The 22466-nt window shown below is 44.2% G+C and overlaps 1 protein-coding gene across 2 annotated transcripts; it reads right to left on the reverse strand.

Annotated features, from left to right (window-relative positions):
• Positions 1–960: 960 nt before the first annotated feature.
• Positions 961–22344, reverse strand: sacs (sacsin molecular chaperone). Of its 2 annotated transcripts, XM_076049761.1 has the most exons (12): positions 22206–22344; positions 20457–20518; positions 20161–20259; positions 19251–19401; positions 17482–17572; positions 17322–17407; positions 16929–17040; positions 16607–16753; positions 14633–16118; positions 14290–14381; positions 13964–13990; positions 961–13741 (listed from the first exon to the last, which is right to left on the reverse strand). In XM_076049761.1, the coding sequence occupies exons 3-12, from the start codon at positions 20181–20183 to the stop codon at positions 2190–2192; spliced, it is 13767 nt and encodes a 4588-aa protein (XP_075905876.1). In that variant the 5' UTR covers positions 20184–20259; positions 20457–20518; positions 22206–22344; the 3' UTR covers positions 961–2189. The 2 variants fall into 2 exon arrangements, with proteins under 2 accessions (XP_075905876.1, XP_075905877.1); XM_076049762.1 differs by lacking the exons at positions 13964–13990; positions 22206–22344 and having other exon boundaries at positions 20457–21407.
• Positions 22345–22466: the final 122 nt, after the last annotated feature.

The raw sequence follows: 22466 nt of genomic DNA on the forward strand, positions 1-22466 counted from the left end.
GAGCGGCTTTTTTCTTCATGGGTGAAAAAACTGGAGAGAGCGGTTATAGTGAGAGTAATTAAAAAAACAGGCAGCATTTTAAAATAATAATAATAATAATAAAATCTCTGTGCCGATTGTGAATTGTTTGCAGTTCTTTGACAATGATATAAAGTATGGGAAGTATTTATTTGTTTTGAATGGTGAATGAACTTCGTGCTGTTCTTTTCTTGGAAGTCACACATATTTTCTTAAAATTCTTACTTTTAAAATCTCAGAAGAAGGGATCTCCAACATAGGTAGATGTGGACTCTGAATGGTCAGACACGCTCCTAAACACTTCCTGGGAGAACCCTTTCTTCACAATGTTGTAAAATTTTTCACATTTTACCAAACAGAGGACGACTGGACAGGACGGGACCTACCCCACCCCCGGGACATGCCGGAGGACACGCCCCTCCCACCAAACCAGGTGGGAGGAAGCACTCCATATGACACAGGAAGCAGTCACAGCGCGTGACACTCTGAAGAGGCCTGCAGCGCCAGCAGTCAAAGCTGTCAGGTATTTAAAAAAAACAAAACAAAAAAACCAAAACGCTTTAATTTGGACTGTATAGATTAACCCTGTTACTAGTATATATAAGAAGACCAAAATGAACTTGATTAGTACACCATTAATCTCAATAAAAAGAAACTTCAAACGTGGATAACTCAATGAAACATCATAGATTTGGTGACCTGATTCGTTTGATAACACAACACTAACCCCAAGCCTCTCAAAGTAAGATATCTGCAAAATAGAATGGCCTGAAACATCTTAAACACTTTCCGGAAGTGACTTTTTCTCACCATGACAGAACGTCCTTCATTTTGGAGTGGCTATCATAGCAACAATCTCCGAAATGAAAATAAATATAATTTAATTTGATCAACATTCAATTTTCAAGAAAGCACATCTTAAAAACCAACACACACTTTTTAGTTGAGGGGATTTTAATAAGACCGTTCTATGGCACAGTGAACATTAACATCATGTCAAACACAGCACATTTTTTCAGCTAGGGCTTAGCACCCTTGGTTGAATCACCTGACCCTTAAGGTGTTATATGTAAATATTTTTGAATTGAGTTATCTTCAGTGTCTGGTTTCAACACATCAGCAATGTCATTAAACCAAGATTGATATACCAAACAAAAACAAAAAAAACAAAACAGTGCAGCACAGTTTCAGTGCTATTCTTTTTTGATAAAAAAAAAAAAAGTCCACGGTGTAAAATGAACAGTCCAAATGGCAGCGGCCAAAGGATAAATCATTTTTACGCCTGGCACTTTTATTTTATTTCACTGTGGTATTCAAAATGAGCAAATAGGCCACAACAGGAAAACAATGTACTTTTTGATTCATTTTGACGGATGCTTAAAGCAGATGTTCTTACTTGTTTAGAGTACACCTGGTTAACAATGCAAATGAGGAGGTAATGATGTTAACAGCTTTAAATTGTCCATGTACATATCACAACACACTTAAGCTGTGGCTTAACAAAAACAACATAAACAAGTGTTAAAAAACAAAATAATGAAAAAATAATAAAAGTTTGCATTCACAGTAAGGGTGTCTTGTAATTTAAAATCTCCCATGTGCCGGCATATAGTATGTAAGGAATTCTTTTCTTTAAAAAAGTGCTTCGTTAGAGAAAAAGTACAACTTCTGAAGAAATCATATTTAAACAATAAAATTACAATGAACACATTTGCAAACGTTGTAGTTTCCATTTCTTGCGCAGATTTTTTGCAAATTAAACACCTTGTAACTGCTGCTTTACATTAAGCCTCACTATTTGACACTGGCTCTGTCTTTTTATAAAAAAGTAATGTAAAAAAAAAGCAGCATACTTTAACCCTAACTCAGAGTACAGACAGTCAACGTGGGGACTTTGGTAATAAAAAAAACGTATTGCTTAGGCATTTGTATGTACAGCACTGACAGATTTACTTACATCTGACCAGTATGGAGACAGCCTGATATTGTACAGGAGGCATATATGATCTTATGTTCATGGGTCAAAGCAACCCATCACGGGTAGAAACTGCATATGCACCATAAGCTGTCAGCTGGTCATCAGTACTCAAAATGATATCATGATCTGTAATGCACACAGCCATGGGCATCTTTTGGAGTTGCTATCGTTGTGTCTTCATTTCTACATAGTTTCATATTTTTTGCTGTACAAAGGTTTCGAGCTTTATGATAATCCGCGCTGTACATTCCATCACTCTCATTGCTACCTCTGAGGTGAACCTGTCATTGGGAATCTGTGGAAATGGCAGCAGATCAGGATATCGAGTTCTCAGGCTGTCAACGCCGTATCCCTCTAGGATCTGAACATCGTTAGCAAGGCCTATCAACCCAGTGTGGTACTCCTCAACTTTCTGAGCGAGAGCTGTTGGTTTCACATCTTTGTCCGACTTTCCTCTGACTGCGTAGTCGGCGGATATCAGTGCGAGTTTTGTGGCAAGGTAGCACTTGAAACAAACCCACTCATTTGCGTTCTTGTGGAGATCGTTCCGAGCAGCTGAATAGTTTGCTCTAGCTTGTCTCAGCCAGCGACGTGCTTCCACAGGATTTCCAACTGTTTTAAAAGTAGGGGGCACAAAGAAACGATGAGAGTGTGACGAACCTGCATAGCTATTATGGTGTTCCCTGAACTGTTGCCTTTCTGACTTGTGATTTGTTGCTTCTTGGTTCCAGGATGAGTAAAACCTTTGAAAAGAGAACTTTTCGGAATGGAAGCGAGACGATGATGTGGCATAGGGTCTTCTTGATGCTCTGTCTGCACTGTGTGGATCAGTGAGAGACTGTTTCTCCATTCTGTTGATCTCATTCTGTAAGTGTTTAAATACCTCAGTGGCAATGTCCAGATTGTCTGCATTTTTGTCCGGATGCCATTTCAGATACAATCTGCGGATTATCTTCTTCCTCTCAGTCTCAGGGAGCTTCCAGGCCTGTTCAATAACTAAGGTCACTTCTTTTAGAATTTCAGGCAAAGCCTGTAGCTTGATCTTTTTAGGGGACTGTTTCTGAGGTGGTGGTCTGAGGTTATCCTTGGAAGTAAAGAGCGGCGGGATCAATCGCAGCCCAGAGGAAAGACTGTTTGGGCTTTCAGGATTTGATGGGGCGTTCGTATCCCGCACTTGGGAACTTTCATCTTGTCTTGAAAATTTGTACAAGTCGAGGGAACTGACTATTTTGTACTCACTATATCCAATGTCAATCTGGAAGCATTTTCCCAGAAAGCTTGTGTTTACCTCTTCATCTCGTTGTACTTCTTGTACTATTATAGCATATGTATAAGTAGGCTGGTAGGCTCCATACATGTCTCCACCCTCGGAGTCAACAAGGTAACCCACATATTCTCCTGGATAAAATACATTCATTGGATCCATAAGTAGCGTATAATGAATCTCAGCTGGTATGGGGGTTCCAGGCAGGGGCAGTTCAAGTTTTGAAGGCTCTGTTGAGTCATACTTAACTCCAAGATTGTCCAGCTTCTCTGTGATTCTGTAGATGTCATTACAGCCAAGCATGGCAATTAGATATGATGTGTCGGAAATCAAATTGTCTGTTGCTGACTTTATTGTCATTGCCAGTGCTAAGAGAAAGTTGATGTCTTTGCTGTCTGAATGCTGGATGTAAAGGTGAATCACAGCGGTACCGTACCTCTTGAGGAAGGCAAGAGTTTCACTACGGCTGTGTGGGATTGGCGTGCAACCTTTAACTCTTAATGTTGTTTGAAGTTTCTCAAAACAAGAAACTTTTAGTCCTTCACAAAGTGCTTTGCAGAGACGTATGGCTTTTTCTTCATTTACAAGGTATGCACTATCATTCTCATGTTTCATTATTCTGATCAGCCCGCTAATAAATTGCTCTGATGACAGCAACAGCTGAAGGCGACCTTGAAGAGAGCAGAGAGCTCCAAATTGGCACATTTTGGGGGAATCCTCATCTAGTTGCTCTTCTAGAATGCTACTCAATAGTCGAGGCCGTAGTTTTTGGGGAAGCAGCATGACCAGTTTAGTGTGAAATGAGTGATCCTTGCCCAGGTAGCACTGGCTCAAGTCCACAAGCATCTGAACTCCAACATTTCCCTGAATTCTGCTTTTATAGTGTGGGGCATCGTCAAACACCAAGCTACTTGATTTCGCTAATCTGCCATCGTGACTTGGCAGATAAATTGTCAAATCTCTAAGACTCTCAAGATCTTTGCGGATTTCAACTGGATCATTATGGAGGGACTTCAACAATCCTGAAATAACCCTCTTCACAGTTCTCATTTCATTTGGGTCGAGCTGCTTACCCTCTGAACTCCTGTAAATTCGCCAAAGCACTTCAACATATTGTTGTGTTGAGACAATATCTTCTGTGCCAAGCAGTTTGAAGAGTTGGTGAAAGGTACCAAGTTCAAGAGGTAATTTGTACAAGTAGGGTTTAAAGTCAGACTCATTGTCTAGATTAATGACAACCTCTTCAGGTTTCAGCAACTTCCAGCCCTCTTCTGCCATGACAAAGGCAACACCACGGAGCTGGAAACGGAAATCTCTTTTATCTGTGTTAAGAAATTCATAGGTAGACCTTAAAACCTTGTTCCTGGTCTTTACCATTTCATCATCTGGACCAGAAATGTTGCAGACATTCTTGCAGTTGCTTATGACCTTCTCTAATGGTGGGTCCATGTTGACCCCTAACATATTCAGCACTTGGTCAAGTTGTTCCTGTGCAGAGAGAGTGTTTTCATCCTGGTCCTTAATGCTTAATGATGTAGCTTTCTCAGGAAGAATTGGGCAAGATGTCCAAAGCAAGTGTATTACATCTGTTTGCTTGAATTTCGGATTTACCTGAGAGCCACTGAAGCGGATGAGGGGAAGTGTGCCATTTACCTCTTGATACTGAGGATGAAGCTTTATCAGTTCTTTAGGGGCTCTCTCAGGACACAGGAATGGTATCATTGAGAGCTCTTTTAGAAAAGTACCTTGGAACAAGTCTGTTCTCTCCTTAAAAATGTGGTTCAAGAGAACATCAACAATAGTTTGCACTTTCTCTTTGGTCCAGCTCTCTGTTTGTGATTTGATGCTGACCTCTTTCGCAAACTGAAGAACCTGCTGCCCAGACACTTGGTGCTTTAAACCCACACTTCTCAGAAAGGTTATCCACGAGGCAAGAAATGCTGTCCCATTTTTGGGTTTTGATACTTGCTCAACTTTCTTGAAAAAGTCAGATGGTATGAATGACTTTGCGGGCAGCATAACTTCAAACACCTCCACAGTCTCATCGAAGAAAAACTTTGCAGGTCTGAGTCTGTTTGAGTAGTCAAAGATGAACAAAAGTCCTTCTAATTTTTCATAGAGTTGAACCCTGATTTCACATAATTCCTCCATTGACAAAAGCCTCTCCTTCAAGTAGACAATGTGTTCAACTTTGGCATCATAGGAAAGGCTTTCAAACTTTGGCAGAAGGTGTTGAAGATAGATTTCCAAGTCATCAATTGGCATACAGCCGAGAAAGTTGTAAAGTTCCTTCAGTTGCGGATTGTCGGCAAGAAAAGCAAAGGAAGCTGTGTGAGCCCATTTGTCCATGTCAGCAGTGGGAATGTTTTTTGCAAGGACATAGCTTGCTGTGTAGTTTGCAATGCTGATAAACCTTCCACTAACAGATCTAAAGCACGGCAGAAGCTTCAAGGTCTGTGCATCCTGTTCTGCCAGGTTGGACAGGTTGCTGTTGAAGTACAAGAGAAGGGCCTCATAGTCCTTGTCTGTGAGGCTTGCTGCTTTGAATGCAGATGTCTGGATCATATACTCTAAAGCTTTAAGAACACTTGATGGATTTTCAATGTTTGCTGTGTGTTGGGCCAGAACATGCATAATTGGGCTCTCCTTGACACAGATTTTATTTACAGCAAGCTGAATGCAACCTGACTTCATTAGCGTGTGAAATACCTTGTCATTTTGGCCTTGTGGAAATATGGCAATGTTCATCAAACTTAGAGGTAAAAGCACATCATGCTCAGGGACAACTATCTTTTCCTTTGCTATGAACTTGATTCCAGGAAGTAAGGCCCAGTCTTTCAATATTTCAAGCACTATGTCAAAACTGGGCCTGTGATCCACCATGTCTTCCTTACCAGTGATGTTTTCACCAATAAAGTTCCACACATTCTTCAGCCATAACTCACTTGCAAAAGTGTCCTTCCACTTGACAGGGACCTTTGTTCGGTACTCCCTTGGAAGAGCAGAGCCCAGAAGGTCAGCAAAGCAGCTAATGTCAAAGATTTTTGCCACTCCTTCTTTCAGAAGTGCATTGCTGTACCTGATGTACAATGTGTTCATGAACATCTCTTTCCTTGATGAGATTAGTTCATGGTGTGGTGTCAGGTACTTTGGTCTCTTGGAATCAAACACCTGCAGCATATTGTCCATTGTTATCAATAAAGGCAACCCATCAATTCGGATATCATCCACGTCTATATCTTTGAAGCAGTAGTCAACCAGCAACTTCAAGTTATGAACCAGCTTGTAGTGTGACTGTTGGAGGCGACATGGGAGTTTTCCAACGTGGCAAATTGTGTCTGGTGATGAGAAAGATTGAAGAAAGCTGCGGACATCCTTTGGTGTCACATAACTGACAGGTATCCCAGCGTCTTCTAAACAGAAGTAGAGATTTGCAGTTTCATCACAGCTGTGAATCAAATTAAAGCCAATGTCCAAAAGCAATGTTTTCAGCCTATAGACATTTTCAGCTACAGACTTTCTTGAGGTGATGTTGTATTCTGTGTTTTTTAGGTGTTGAAGCTCATCTTGGAGCAAATTGTCAAAAAAGGGCCTACTTTTGTTTGAAGTGGATGTGTTCACCCATGAAATGTAAATGATTGAAAGTACATCCGAGTTATCACTGTGCACTGTTCTGACAACTGGAAGAAGGCGTTTCAGTTCAGCGTGGATACAGTTGTATATTGCTTTAACTAGGCAGTACCAGTCCGGCTGTATGTCAAGCCTGTTTACGGGAAAAAAGAAAAGATACTTCCGCAGTGTGTCTTTAACAACATGAAGAGGCGTCCCTTGTATTAAGGTCACGGTGGGATCAGGACCTGGAAAATATCGCCGCTTGAGCTGAATCAACAGTTCCACACAGGCAGGGGCTATTAGTGACACCATCAAACTGTTATTCCAGTCACTCCTTACCCCCACCCCATTGTCATCTCTCCACAGATTTCTTCTTGCAGAATCAAGGGCAAAATGTCCATTGACGTGAAAAGGTAAGCCAGTCTCCAGTGAAAGTGGTAAAAAGCAGAAGGCCCTGTGGGGCTTTTTGTAATTATGGCTAACACATGCAGCCACTCCTCCTCGTGGAAATAGAGTTATGTCTTCATTTTTGTGAGCAGATACCACACCTTTTGAGACACTTTCAATGTTTGCAAAGCCTGATCGGTTGCAAATCACCCACGAGGTCAAATTTCCATCTGTGTCTTCTATGTCCATTGAGTAGGTTATTTGTTGTACTGGGATAGCAGTGAGCTGCTTCTTTTTGGTCACGCTATCGATGACTGATGCATGAAACTGTTTACGTTTCAGACGATCCCCATCTGTTATTTTGGCTGTCACAGAGTATAGCACTTTAAGCTGTCCAGATAGTTTGTCAATTTCGCAGATTGATATTTTTTCCATGTGGTTGAGGAACATCAGAAGTTCTGCTCCATCAGTTTTTAGCTTGTCCAGAAGGTTTTGCACCATTCTGTCCGATGCTGGAACAGAACTGATTTCTGATGTCTTTACCATCTCCTTGGAGCGAATAGGGAACCTGAACATGGTGCTGCGTTCTAATTTGAAATGAGCTCCCAAATAAAGGTTTAGAACATCTGAAAACTGAGATCTAAAGTCAGAATCTAAGTCCCTGAACATTCTTCCAGGACTTGTGGAGGTAGCCCCGGGTGCATACTGGGCATGTGGATCAAAGATACAAAGAATATCATTGTTTGAAATAAAAGACGGGCAGTCAGTGATGTGATACACAGAGTTGAATCCTATGCCATACTGGCCAGTTTTGCCAGGATTTGCTTCTTTTGTTCCTCTTCCAAGGTTCTGTATGCCTCTCACATCATCCTCAGTGAAAGGCTGGTTGTTGTAAACACAAAGGGCAGGGCCTTGCATGGGGATCCACTTATCATCAAATATTCTGTCTGTGGGATGTGTCCTTGAATCATAAACAAAGTAAATCTCTGTGGCTTTGGCATCATCTGCATTTTGAAGGAGCTCTTTGAGCATCTCTTTCTCTGATGGATAAGCATTAAGAATGCTTTTTATTCTGCTGGTCAGTTTCTCTTTTTGCCCAAACTCACTCCCAAGTGTTGTGAAGCAAACATTAGAAGCGTACCTCTCCAAAGCTTTGTGACGTTTTGGGACAGCGCCTAATTTCACAGCAACTTCTCTAGGTATATCCCCGTGGCAGTATTTTACGGTAGAGTCTCTGACTTTAATCCATGGGCAGTCATTGTAGCATAGCAATTTTGATGGTTGCAGTGTCAAATTGGAGTCAGGTAACAAAATCCCACCGTATGTCACTTGGCAGTTTTCTGGATTTTTTTCCCGTATCAAACTCCAGATTCCTTCACTGATGATTCTGCGACACAGCTGAAAGTTCTCCTCTGTGAGTGCTCTTCGCCCACAATCCTGTTTCATTGTTTCAAGGATTCCTGAGAAATCCTCAACCTTAAAATGGGGTTGTATTCCAATATTTTCGAAGAGCTCACGGCAGCTGTTTTTGTATTTGTTAGGCAGCTGATAGAGATGGGGTGCAGCATCAAAATTCAAATGGAATGTAATTTTTGCAGGATTTACATATGTGTTCTCCACAAGGATTGAATTGAACAGCTTTAGCTCCGTGGTTATTTCTTCTTTTGCATTCTCATCCTGTAGCATTTCCTCATGAAGAAATTTGTAACATGCATTCGTTATGTTTTCCTGATAAAGTGTGACACCATCAAACGACTGAGACAATTTCTTGAGTTGACTAATCACCAGTCCAACCGAGGGCTTCCTAATTAAACCGAGGCAGTCTTTCACAGCTAATGACATTGCACCACAGCCTCGAAACGATGGTGAATTTTCATTTAGAATTGGCTTCATCAAACACACTGTGTCCTGATGTTCAGTTGTGAAGAGTTCTCGAGCAGAAAACATTGCTGTTGGTGGAAAGTTGTTCCCGTGCCATGGCAAAGAAAAACCAGCTGGTCTTGTCAGAAATGGAAGAAACTTGATGTCCTGAATCTTTTCTAGGAGCTCGACTGCTCCCAGTTCTCTTACCTTCAGCTTCTCATCAATGAGACTCAGCAGTATGCTGCTACGAAAGCACGCAGCTGTGTGATCGTTGTCATTCAGTTCACCAACAGATTGGGCACGTTCAATCAGGTCCTCCCATGACAAATCATCTTTTACCATGCCCAGCTGCACCAGCTTTACCAGACACACAGGATTTAGGTAGTCTTTTGAAGTTCCCTCAGGAAATCTTCCATCTTCAGAGTTGTAGAGTTTAGCAACTCTTCCCTCTGGATGAATTAGTCTACAAGGTAAAACTAGTTGTTTATCAGGACCAGAGCATGGGATACAAGGAGTTACCCTAAGAATTGACTCAAACTCCTCAAGTTTCTCATTTAAGACATAATGCATTAGCGGATCTCTAAGCTCTTTGTCAATTTCCTGGATATGAGGGAAAAACACTTCTGAAAAGAACTGCTTCTCGGTCAAGGTGTTTTCCATCAACTTCCCTTTACACCCAGCATCATCAAATCCCTCCTTCACCCAGTCAGGTAATTCAACAGCACAGAGACTTTGTGAGCCACTCTTTCTGAGATATTTCAGGAATATCTTGAAAGCTGCAGGTCCAATATCTGGTCGGCAAAGCAAGGTGTCGTCAAGGAACCTTACGTACTTGATTGACACCCAGGTTTGGCCATCTGAGAAAACCTTTGCGTTGTCAGAATCCCCTCCTTTGGCTATTTCTTGGTACACACCTTGGCTGATCAATGAAAAGTCATCATGCACCTGACTTGGATCTGGCCATGCTGCGTAGTAGTTGTAGTCGAGCAATTCCCCACTTTCGGCCATTGAACGTAACATTGCCAGCGCTGCTAAATAGCCCTGTACAATAACGTGCCGCATGAAAAGAGAATTCCATTGTCCCTTTGTGTCAGTCTTCCAGATCTCTTTGCGATTGGATGTCACAGCAAAGCAGCCATTGATATGGACTGGAAGGCCTGTTTTGATTCTTAAAGGTAAGTAACAAAACACCTCTCCGATTGGTGTAGCATTAATCTTCACCGTCCATTTGTGATTCTCTTCTTCTGAGAGGAGGACAGCAACTCCTCCACATGGCACAAGTCCAAGTCTTTTTCCCGTATCACTGAGAGAAAACTTGAGTGCCTCGTTCACATCCATGCATGAGCAAATTAGCCAGTTGGTGACCTCCACTGCCTTTTGGGGAATTTCATCTGTCAGCCTCCTTGACTGGATACCTTTGGCAGCCATCTCAAAGTACTGATTCGGATCTTCTTCTGAGCCTCTGAACAGAGGTGAGTGAAGATCAACAATGCGTTTAAACACATTGTGAAATTCTTCTACCAAAATGCGTATGATGCAGCCTGACTTGGGGACATCAGCAGGTACCTTGTTGGTGCTTGCCACCTTTTTCATCACCTTTGATGCAGATTTCAGTATACTTAGAGGTCCGTATGAGGCTTTGGAAGACCAGACACTTTTGCTGATGGTGACGACATCTTGTGCTCCCGCTGGATCTGATTCCTCATATTTCAGGTACTTTAGAACCATATTTCCAACATGCTGAGTAAACAGGATGAATCGATGGCCACATATACTAAACTCATCAACAAGAGAGTAGATGTCTGTAGTGTTGTAGTAAAGACTACTGATTTCACTCTGGGAGGCCTCCTGCTCTGTTCTAAATGGTAGCCTGAATAGTGTACCATCGTACTGATATGGTGAGTCCTGAGTGAGAGGAAGTTGGCAATTGAAGACATTGATGAAGGGTCTGAACTGGTTGGGGAATTTTCTTAGCCTTTTCTGTTGCTTGCTCCAGTTGATTTTGATTCCTGGATTTGACTTGTCTCGAATGTGTTTGCTTATGTGATTGATGTTTGGATCAAACATAATCATGAACTCCCGGCTCATGATAATTGGGATATCAGTGATGTGATACACTGAGTTGAAACCCAAGCCAAACTTTCCCACTTTATCTGCCTCAGATCTCTTTATGGACCCACCGAGCCTGGTTATGTTCAGAAAATCTGTGTCTGAGAACACAGCGTTGTTGAAAGACCACAGCGATGGCCCATGGCAACCAATCATGCCGGGGTCAAGAAGATTCTCTCGAATTTCATTGTTTTTTCTCATGTCAATAAGAAAACTGCACTCTGTGGCAGTTGCATCGTCAGCATTTTGGAGAAGCTCTTTGAAAATATCTGCCACCGATGGATATTCCTCCAAGATGTTCTTTATTCTTACTGTTAGTGGTTCTCGTTGCCCGGACTGTTCAAAGCCAAGGTTCTCTGGGTTGATTAATCTAGTGCTCAAACATGGCACCTTGAGCCACTCTGCAGTTTTCATGGGGATGTCGTCATGGATCAATGTTATGGGCTCTGATGAGTCCTCAAGTATGTCATGTAAATCATCAACCTTGATGTCACAGTAGGTACATTCATGAATGTGCTTCATTGCCAGTTTGGTTGGATCCTTGTACCAAAGTATTGGAACGTACATGTCAGTATCCACCTGTATCTGATTGTTGTACAGCCATCTTAGGATGTTGATCAGGAGTAGGATGTCATGTTTACTTTCCTCCTTGGTAATCTCTTCCTCACATCTTTGTCGGAGAGTGGTGATGACTTCAAACACATGGTTTGCTGAGACTTCTTCGACTGAGCCACAGAATTTAAAAAGCCTGTGAAATTTTCTGATAGTCTTTGGCAGGGAGTACAGGTAAGGCTGAAGATCAAGATCAGGAAGAGGCTTTAGGACTGTACGCCCAGGTGACGAGAAAGTTTTCCCTGTCCAAACCCAATCAAATGGAAGTGATTTCATTGCTTCTTTAGCATCTTGGATATGAGTCTGCATGAAGCCGTAAATCTCAAACAGGATCTGCTGGAATTGGTACCAATCCTCTGTGCTGAATGCTTGAGAGTTATGCCAATTGATTACTAATTTGAGATGCTGCAATACTTGATCCACCTGTGGCTCCACATTTAGCTTCAATGCCTTCTTCATGCCTGCTGATGGGTGTTCAACTAGTGCAACTGCTGATCCCACAAGCACAGCAAAGGTTATGTCACACATCTCTGACAGAGAACATATATTGAGAGTATCTCCAACCCAGGCAAGGGATTTGGGGTATGTTAATGGCCTTTCTTTGCAGACAGGAACCCATTTAAGTTTTAGCAGTGTTGTTTGAGCATCAGCTGATTTAACCAATTTGGTTTGTCTATTGAGAATTTGTAAGAGAGTTTTTGCCTTTTTGATTACGAAATCCCACTCAGGTTCCTTGCTGCCTTGTAATTCCTCTATCTTCTTTGCAACTTTGAGTACATCTTTTTCACTCAACTGCACCTCATTTCTTAGCCCAAGTTGTCTCAATGAATGAAGGGTATCGGAGGAAGATGTGAAAATGCTTGTTGGGAACTTTGTTTTCTCTTCCATGTAAAAAAGGTTCTGCAGAATCTCAAGATCAGGATCAAAGAGATCAGAGGCCTTGAATGACTTCCCGCAAGGCAGCTGTATAAACTTAATGCTGCTAAGCCATCCAGTGACAGCAGGGTTCTCATTTTTTAAAAATGCCAGATGTTTCAGTGCCCACAGCATGATTTGTGTTACCTCATCTGATGTGTAGAAGGCCCTCTCTATATCCTGAATAATCACCTTCAAACATGCTGTCGTTGTCACTTGCTCAACACTTAGCATCTTGATGAGACGAATTGATTCCTCGTCACAGCAGCCCACCAGATTTATGGATAATTTTACATCTGGAGGATATTTGGCTCTGTGATGTAAAGCTCGAGCTCCCCTCAGTGATGTGAATGCAGATGTGCCTTCAGAGCAGCTGCCCACTTTTTCAAAAATAGACAGTTCAAGCAGGGTATGCTTTTCTCTCTCAGTGATGTCAGATAGTCCCGCGAGAAACTTTCTGATTGCAACCTTCTCCTCAACTGAGAAGGACGAGACTTGGCTGGACAATCTTTGCATGGACATTCTATCCATTATTTGCAGCAGCACTGCAGGGGAAGATGTGTGGATGTAATTCTTGAGGAGAGGGTGCTGCAAACATGGATCCATCTTTTTCATAACTATGGCTCCAAGCTTTTCCATGAGGAGAAAAAGTATTTCAGGAAGTGTTGCCTCATTCTCGTCCACAAGAATGATGGGGGATGGAGTTCTAAGACGCAGAAGATGCTGTGTGTCCAAGTTCTCATCAAGTGGCACAAGGGGGATCAAAGGTGTGTCTTCAAAAGAGCTCAGGTCATCAGCAAAATGTATGTAGAGATGCTTCCAAACCATTTTTAGCCAGGAAACCGTCGGATGCTTGAGGCCCTTGTTCCCTGGTTTCCATTCAACTGTAAAGTCTCTTGATGGCCATGCTGACGTAAGAATCTCCTTGATGAGTCGGGCTGATCGCTCAGGATTTAGTACTTGCAGCTGAGTACAAGGTCTTCCTGTTTACAAACATGAAACACAGATTTAAAATATATTTGATTAAAGAAAACAAAACATCAAACAAATTTTTCAGACATTGAAGTGACTCTCAAACTGATCTCCTCACTTGTCCCTTTGTGCAGGGCAAAGTGTTTTTTTTAGTAGATTAGTTGCTACTGAAAATCTGCAAGTCAAGTTAATTGTTAAAAGGTTCAGTACTGCACACTCTAAGCATCACCTACCTGAACAGCCCCAAAGATATTGTTGTACTGTAATGAAGGTGCAAGTATAAAGGTTAAATTCTTGGAAGAATCTTTTTGTCATTGCAAATAAAGATTTTAAGAGCTGCCAGTTCACTGGCCTTTCATCAGGGTCAACATTTTCCTTTGCTATTCCAATACCTTGGCATTCTGATGACTGGGATTCAAAAATATTATACTTATATATTATACTCTCCTCACCATTAACTGCTCTTAAATTATCCATCAACAGCACCAGATGCAGCGTCCCTGTTGTGGTTACAGGATGGGGTGTACACACAAATACCAACAATAAAAAAAGGAGTTACCTCTGGTTTTGGCTGCCTTTTTCAAACTTTCCATTACTGATGGTTTCATGCTCTCCAATATGAACCGAGCCTCAAGTCCAGGATACAGAGACCTTGAGGGACAAGAGAGATTTTTGCAACATTAAATCAAGAGGCGTGTGTGTTTTTCCACCAGTTAAGTCTGCATACAGCACTTGAGGCATTTCTCTAAAAATAATCATTCCAAGAACAGAATGTGCGGGAGAAACGTTTGACTGTTCTCTTCTAAATACAAAAAAGTCACTAAATCAAGCAACACTTTTACAGAAATAGAACATTTGAGCTAAAGACTTTTTAAAATAAAAACTTTTCATTATTTCTTTACCTGGGATATTCTTCAGACGCAATATAAATAGCGTCCTTTTCACTGACGGATGATGAAAATGCAGTGAAGGTGTTATCTTGCAGTGGAAGGAGCTCCAGGCCAATCAGGTCACTGTAGTTGGTGTCACCCAACGCAAACTCCAGCAGCAGCAGCTTCTCCTGTTGGGAACCTTTGTGTTTGCACTTCCTGATGACCTGACGCAACAAAGACGGCGTGACCTTCTTCACTTCTGCCGATTCACTGGTATAGGCGGCCAAAACGGCATCCACGGCGGCGGGCACCTTTGCCAGGTGCTGGCCTGAGTTTTGGAGGTAGCTGATGACAGTCTGTGAAATGTTCTCGTCTGTGTCCAACTCTGAGAACACAGCCTGGTCCGCCTGGACCCAGTGCTCACCCAGAGAATAAATGACTGGTTCCTGCAGCAAGTCCATAAACAGCGGCTGGAGGATGGGTTTCCAGCGGGTCTTGACCTGCTTCGGGTTTGGCCAGGCCCTGTAGGTCCCTGTCGGGGTCATGACAAAGTCTTGGTCCTTTTTTGTTTGTACCCTTTTGATGGCCTCAGTGATAAGTGTGAAATAAGCCCTGGGGATGACAGTGACCATGAGCAGCTCGTTCCACAGGGCCGCCGGATCCCTCCACTGGTCCACCTCACGCCACTTGATACTCCGGCGATTGTCAGTGAGGCCGAAGAAACCGCTGACGTGAACCGGCAGCCCCGTCTCACTCTCCTCCCCCGGTGGGAGAGGTAGGAAACAAAACGACCGTCCTGAGAAAGCAGACGAGGCACAAGAGTCCTCTCTGTCGTTGGCAGTGAGAGGCAAAGCGATGCCGATGGTCGGCATGAACTTCAGGTCGTCTGCCAGAGAGTCCAACTCGGTGCACAACCCTCTTCCCCCGACCCCGCTGCAAACCAGCCACGACGTCCTCTGTGTCTCTTTCGCCATTTCATCCTGAGTCTCTATGCTGACCTGGTACGTGACACACGTGACGGAGGAGCTGGGAACGGCGTTGTTGTAGCTGTCGACGGCCTGACCCAGAACCTTCAGTGCATCTGGCCTTTCCAGCTTATTGTCTGTGTTTTCTGTGGCCGTCACCTGGAACAAGAGGCGCTCCGTGCCGTCAGACTCGCGAATGTGCAGGGAGATCTTCTGGACGCTCTTGAGGAAGAGAAGCACGGTGTCTGCGTCGGCTTTGAAGGACTCAAAGAGCTCCAGCACCTTCTCTTTGTTGTAGATGTTGCCGCTGAGCTGTGAGGGTTTCAGTCTGAGTGGGAAGCGGAACAGAGTTCCTGGGAAGTTGCAGTCCTTGGGGGTTTCCTCTGAACTTCCAAAAATCCCAAAATAGGGAGCAAACTGGTCGGCCAGTTCCTTGATTTCCTTCACGTCCGTCGTCAGGTTCCAACACTGGCCTGACTCATTCACTCCAAACAGGGTCTGATGAGGGTCCAGCATGGCAATCTGGTCTCCACTGAAAATGCTGGGAACATCTACGCAGAGAGAAAACAAGTGTGATCTTTATTTTTGTTGCTGCTTTTTGTTTTCATCTCTATTCAGAATGCAGTTTATCTTTGCGGAAGTGTTGTGATGAAGTTGGACCTTGGATGGACTTCTGTTCCAATTGTGAGCACCTCTTTCAATGTCTAGAGAACTGCATATGTAGCCCTCTGTTTGCAGCTTGATGCTAAAACTGATGCTTTGATCTTCTACAGAATTTGAAGGGGACCAAAAAACCAAGGTGGTATGGGAGGGCGTAGCCAACATCTAGAGTAAGGGGTGTGGTCAGAAACCTGGGAGATTAGCACCTTCCACGGCATCAGAAGAGGCTGATTTCCTAAATGATATGTTTCTAAAAAAATTCTCATCTCTGGGAAGTGACAGGCTGGAGGCTCAGATTACTTATGTAAATTTTAGATAATACGGGACCTCATTAGCTGGCAAAGTAGAAATTAGAAATTAATCCCAAGAGGATCCTCACCTGTAACATGGTACACGGAATTAAAGCCGATGCCGAACCGCCCAACTTTCAGAGGGTCGTCTCTTTTCCTGCTCCTGGCGATCTCCTGAATGCCGTTCCAGTCCTCCACCGTGAACACGGCGTCATTGTAGACGTACAGTGCCGTGCCTGCAGCACACATAGTCAGAGTCAGAGAGTGATCTCTCTCAATCCCATTCACAGAGAGGTCACACCAAACAGACAGTGACAGAACACCTGCCGCTTAAGCAGGGACAGAGACTTAAAGAACTCCTGACCTGCTTTATTCCAAAGAAGGGAGGGCGGCTTTTTTTTACTGCCTCACCTTGATGCTCAGCCATGTCAGGAGACCACAGTGACTCCACCCCGTACTCCGTCTCATCGTACATGAACTTGACCTCTGAAGCGCCGGCGTCCTCTGCATTTTGAATCAGCTCCTTCAGAATAAAAGCAACAGACGACAGAGTTTTCGATCTTTGGTGGAGTTTCATAAAGACAAACCAGGAACCAGGACATCAGAGTATTTGTTGTTGATGCTTTCCTTCGTGAAAGCGCTGCCAATGGAACAAGCACATCACTATCAATATTTTCTGCTATATTTAAAATATAAAAGAAGGGAAAAGTAAAAAAATATATATAATGTTTATTAAAGGTCAACATTATGTAGAAAAAGCATTGTTATTGGTTTGCAGTTTTATAGTTTAGTCCCGTCACTTACCTTGAGGATCTGTCCACCCTCAGGGTACCTTCTCAGGATGTCCTTAAGAAATTCAACTAGCGGCGGCGTCGTCTGCCCAAATCGCCCTGCGAAAGTCACGCCAGGTCAGCACAAAAGTCCGGCTGGCTGTTTTGCTAAGAGGCTGTGGTCTGAATCCTACCTCCTCCTCTGAGACCCCTCCCCTCCAGCCTCAGAGAGACTTCTGGGCCAGCGGCAGGCGCCAACATCCCCATCTGCACACTGTCATCCAGCTGAAAGTGGTCCGCGAAGAGACAAGGCAGGACCACATCATGCTAATTACATACTGGAGGTGATTTCATTTTCAGCAGGAATCTAAAAAGGTGTGTAATGCAATTCATGATACTGTCACAGTGCACCTGTGCGTATGCTGTAGCTGGCAGGCACGAGTCTTCAGCACATGCATGAAGCAATATCAACAAAACCATTCTTCATGTGCATCTTACTTGTGTAAGTGCGCAACAATCTGTGGAAAATTTAACTGTCACTTTAAAGCATTGTCAGTCAACCACGCAGTGGAACAGTGCTGCGGCTGTATTATGGCGCACATTAGTGCGACAGATAATGTTTTTTCTTGTGCAGCATCCAGAATCGATGTCAGCGAAGCTGCTACTGCTGCTGCTGCTGCTGCTGCTGCTGCCTGGGTCTTTTCAAGGTGACTCTGAGTTTAGCTGCTCTCAGCAGTCTCAGCACATCAACACGCCACCTTCGCAGAACTGAGTCAGACCCTCAGTCATCATCCTCATCACTATTGTGAGTCAAGAAGATTATTTATTATTCATTACTTTTATTATTCCAGCCACGCTGCATCATGTTGGTATTACAGCCCACACTCTGTGATCACCTGGGGAGCAAAAAGCTTTTGTTCCACATTTCCTCTCTGGCACAAGTGCGCACCTTCCTTTCTAGCGGTGGGAGTGATGACTTTGCATGACAGCTGGAATGCTAAGGTGTCAGGGCTCAGACTGAAAACTCGAATGGAAAGCGCTAACTGCCCTTAAAATCCCCAGAGGGAGATGAGGAAGACAGGCAGGGAGCAGCAGGGAGGCTAGCTGTTGCTAAAGGTTCTAGCATGGATGTGGAAGTGAGGTCAGTTCTGTGCACAAGGCCACAGTGACCTGGCAAAACCAGCAGTCAAAGCTCTGACTGGACAGTTTAGAGAGATAGACAGACGGTTTGACCCCAGGTGGATTAGAGACAACTGTAACTGTTTAAGTAACATTCTGTGGTGTTACAGGAGTGCCTAGTCCAATATAAATAGGTTTGATTTTTTTAGAGGGATTTTTTTTTTTGGAGGAACGCTAAATCAAGGTCTTGCTTTCTGCATAATTGCACTCATCTCCTCAGCTGAGTGCAGCATTTGGACAGAGAGCCAAAAGAAGGAGACACCTTGTAAATCTCATGTTGGAGTGACTTCATTGGACATCGTACAAAGGGCTTTGCTGTTCTGCTTATTTAAAGCTGAATCACAGCGGCCGACCTTGTGTGCACGCCCGTGTGTTGGTGGTATGAATCTGTGGGTGTTGTTTTGCTGTGAGTGAGGTCTTTGGGGGGGGGGGGGGGGGGGGGGGGGGGGGGGTTGCTGCCCCTGCTGCTACCACCTGGTGCTTTCCATCAAGCGAACCCCGAGTGGCATCTGGCCTCACACAGAAAGCCGCATACACACCTGCTTAATGCCAAATACCATCAAAAACAGGAGCATGATGGGTAATTGGCTATCATAACGACTGGATTTTAAAAAGCAGGGTGCACAGTCTAAACTAATCTGAAGATTATGAGGTAAAGTTTCCTTCATTTCTCAGATATAAATGCTACGCTGCTACGATGCCTTTGTGTTTCCTCGAGGTCAGTTGACCTTATAAACTTGACAGAAATGATTATTGAGCCAAGACAGACGGACAGGCAGCTCACCAACTTCCCGCCGTGTGTCAGCTGCTGCTCTGCGACGGGCAGGTCCGTCTCCTCATACAGCATCTGTTTGACATCTTCAACGGACGTAGAGGCGGAGACTCGGTACGACCTCGGCCCGATGTAGTCGTGGTAAACGGTGAGCCGTCGCAACCTAAAAAAACCAGGCAGGGACTACGTTATTTCCAATAAATACTAACGACGGTTACTGAAAAAATACATATTTTTCTGAATTTGTGATTATGATCATCCTGTTACTAGGATTAATATATTCAAATTAATATTTAACTATCCTGTTGTTCTCTCCTTGTGCACCACTGTATTTTATTATTGTTTTCGCATCGGTCACAGATATCATTTGGTGACTTGCAGCTCTCCATCCTGCATGAATACTGCAGATGCCGCAACATCGTCAGTGCATGGAAAGGGGGGTGTTGTGTATCTTCTCTCCCGACTCTTGCTTACAGTCATTATTGATCATAGTTCAAATGAGGTCGTAACATGAGAGCAGACACCTCCGCAGGTCCATCTGGGCCCATTAGAGCCTCTCAGACATCTGTCTGGTTGTGCACACCCACAGTTTGCGTCATGAGGGGAAAGTCTCATTAGATTCTTTGAACCAGTGGCTGCAGGAGGAGCTGTCTGCTGCGCTCTCGAGACACGACAAACCAAAAATATAACTGCTTGTTCAGCATCAGGACGCTGCTGGATGGTGCGTTCAGGGTCGGGGCTGGAGTGGGTGGGTGTGGCAGCCGGCACTAAATCGTGGTTGGCAAATGAACAAAAAGGGGGCCGTTCAAGCCCAGTTAACAGCCGCATACAAGACAGAAAGACAGACACTGTGAGGCAGAGCGCAGCAGGAGGAACCGGGACGGTGTCGATTCGGGAACAGAACTCGGACAGGAAAACTTACCCCGGCTCGGCACAGGTGGCCATGTCGCTGTCCCAGCAAGCGCACAGTCGTCGGACTATCTTCTGCGCCGAGCGCAGGGATACTTCACCCGGAAAGTGGCTGGGACAAAAAAAACAACAACAACAACAACAACAAGAGGAGAGCCGTCAGCACCCCCCGAATAACACCTGCCAGGGTGCCGCTGCCGCACCGTGTTTACCGGCATGCTGCAGCGCACTTAAGAGGCTTTCTGTCCAGCGCGAAGCCGCTTTGGGGGATCCCGTTATCCCGTCAGAGCAGGCCGAGAAAACACTCACCCGAAGCCGTCCGAAGCGCGCCACCGGCGGCTCTCTGGCACATCTCACCGCGGGGGGTCTTCCTGGAAACGATAGCGGCAACAATAGCGGATGACATGGTTATTTTTCCCACCCGGCTTCATCAACAAGATCGACTCCTTCAAAGGCCATGTTCTAATTATAAAGAATCGCGCTGCGCGGCGGGGGGGGAGGAGGAGGAGGAGGAGGAGGAGAGGGAGGAGGCAGGGCAGCAAAGCGAGATGCTTCACCCCGGCGTCACTTCCGCGTTGCCGCAAAGTGGCAAGCAATCTCTAAGAAGCTCTAAAGTCGCGACATATGGCTCACTTTTTGTATAATTCAAAATAGAATGCTTTTACACACAATACAGACGGTGACTTACATGTTAGAAACCAGTTTCCGCTCGTTTAACACTAAAATAGATCTACGCATGCGTGGCAGTTCGTAGTATGCGGCTCTAGCGGTTATTACTTGATTCCAAACAGTCATTGGAGGCTTTAGCTGCAGGTTATCATCGCGTAGGAGCCTTGGCTTAAAAAGTGATGCTCAGTCTCGTGTCTTAAAACGGCCTGTTTGTTGACGTGGCAGCGCTTCCGCCTCGGTGCGCAGTGTACCAGAAGTAAACCTATTGGTGTCCCATTGCACAGGCAACGAGCGCCGAGTCGGCCAGTGAATGGCACTTGGAGACGCTCCAGGGTTTTGGATTGGGCTTTGTAACCATCTGTCCAAACAATGAGCATCTGTGCGGAACTAAATAAGTCCGGTTCATTGATTAAAAATAAATATGCATTGAGTTATCAGGCCATTTTGAGGTGGACACAAAGGGGGATGTGTTGAGGCGATAGTTTCGCCAACAGAAGAGCAACTGGCAACCACGAATTGCTGTTTGCTGTTTTGTGTAAATTCTGCTGATGTATTAATCCCTCAAATCACAAGGGTACTTGCGGAACAACAACTGTTTGTTTTGTTTTTTTTTGTTTTGTTTTTAAGTATGTATAGTTCAAGTACATTCAGGTACTTCTTAGTTTTTAAATTAAAACGATCCACCACGGACAGACTAGAATCATTCACATCAAAGAAACGAAACAAGTGCGATCTCAGTAGGTTTGAACAATGCTACAGTAAAATTGGACAGGGATGTGTCCGATAGATGTCACAGCGCCTGTAGCTGCAACATTTTAATCAGCCGGAGTGGCTCATGCCGTTGAATTCTGGGATATGTAGTCGGAACCTGAAGTGGATCACTGCAGTCCAAGTGCGCATTTTAAATTTGTGCACTCATACTCGGCTCGGGCCCCGCGCCCTTTCAATCAATGCGCGTACGTTCTGCTGTATACCAACAATGATTTTCGGGGGCAAAACACCCAGTGTGATGCAGTATTTGCATTTTGTTTTTCTTCAAACGTTAACTCATCATCATCATCATCATCATCATCATCATTGCCATCATCATCGCTATCATTTCCAAGTCAAGGACTCCCGCAGCACTATAGCAGCTCTGGATGCAATTGAACGGATAAACTCTTATTTTTAGCAGTTTAAAAGCATTTTTGATGAAGCAGAATACTCACGTCAAAAAAAAACTTCAGAAGTAAAAATAGAATTCATTCAATTGTCAATTAAAAAAAAAAAAAAGTTTACTGCCAAGGTTCTGCAACCTTAAAAATAAATCGTCCTATGCCTCGTTGCTCCTGCAGCCTCATCCTGCCTCATCCTGCATCGTGACGCCGCATGAAGGAGAATTGTACTCACGCTGGGACGCAGGATGCAGGGCGCAGCATCACTGCAGCATCTCCGGCCGCCGTCCTCCGCCTTCGCACGACTGAACGCACCTGCGGGATGGCCGCCTCCTGAAGAGACAGGTGGGAGGCAGGATGGGGTGGCCTCAGGATGGAATGTCTGGCATCATTCCGACAGTTTTGATACTGCGGGGTTCTCACGCACCACGCGGGTCTCTTAAAGTGACAGCTGCAGCCGCAGGACGCTGTCCTGCACGGCGAAGCACAGCAAGCA

Source organism: Nelusetta ayraudi, unplaced genomic scaffold (genome assembly GCF_046127955.1).
Source record: "Nelusetta ayraudi isolate G7.1 ecotype Tasmania unplaced genomic scaffold, CSIRO-AGI_Nayr_v1 ptg000120l, whole genome shotgun sequence".
NCBI classification, from domain to species: domain Eukaryota; kingdom Metazoa; phylum Chordata; class Actinopteri; order Tetraodontiformes; family Monacanthidae; genus Nelusetta; species Nelusetta ayraudi.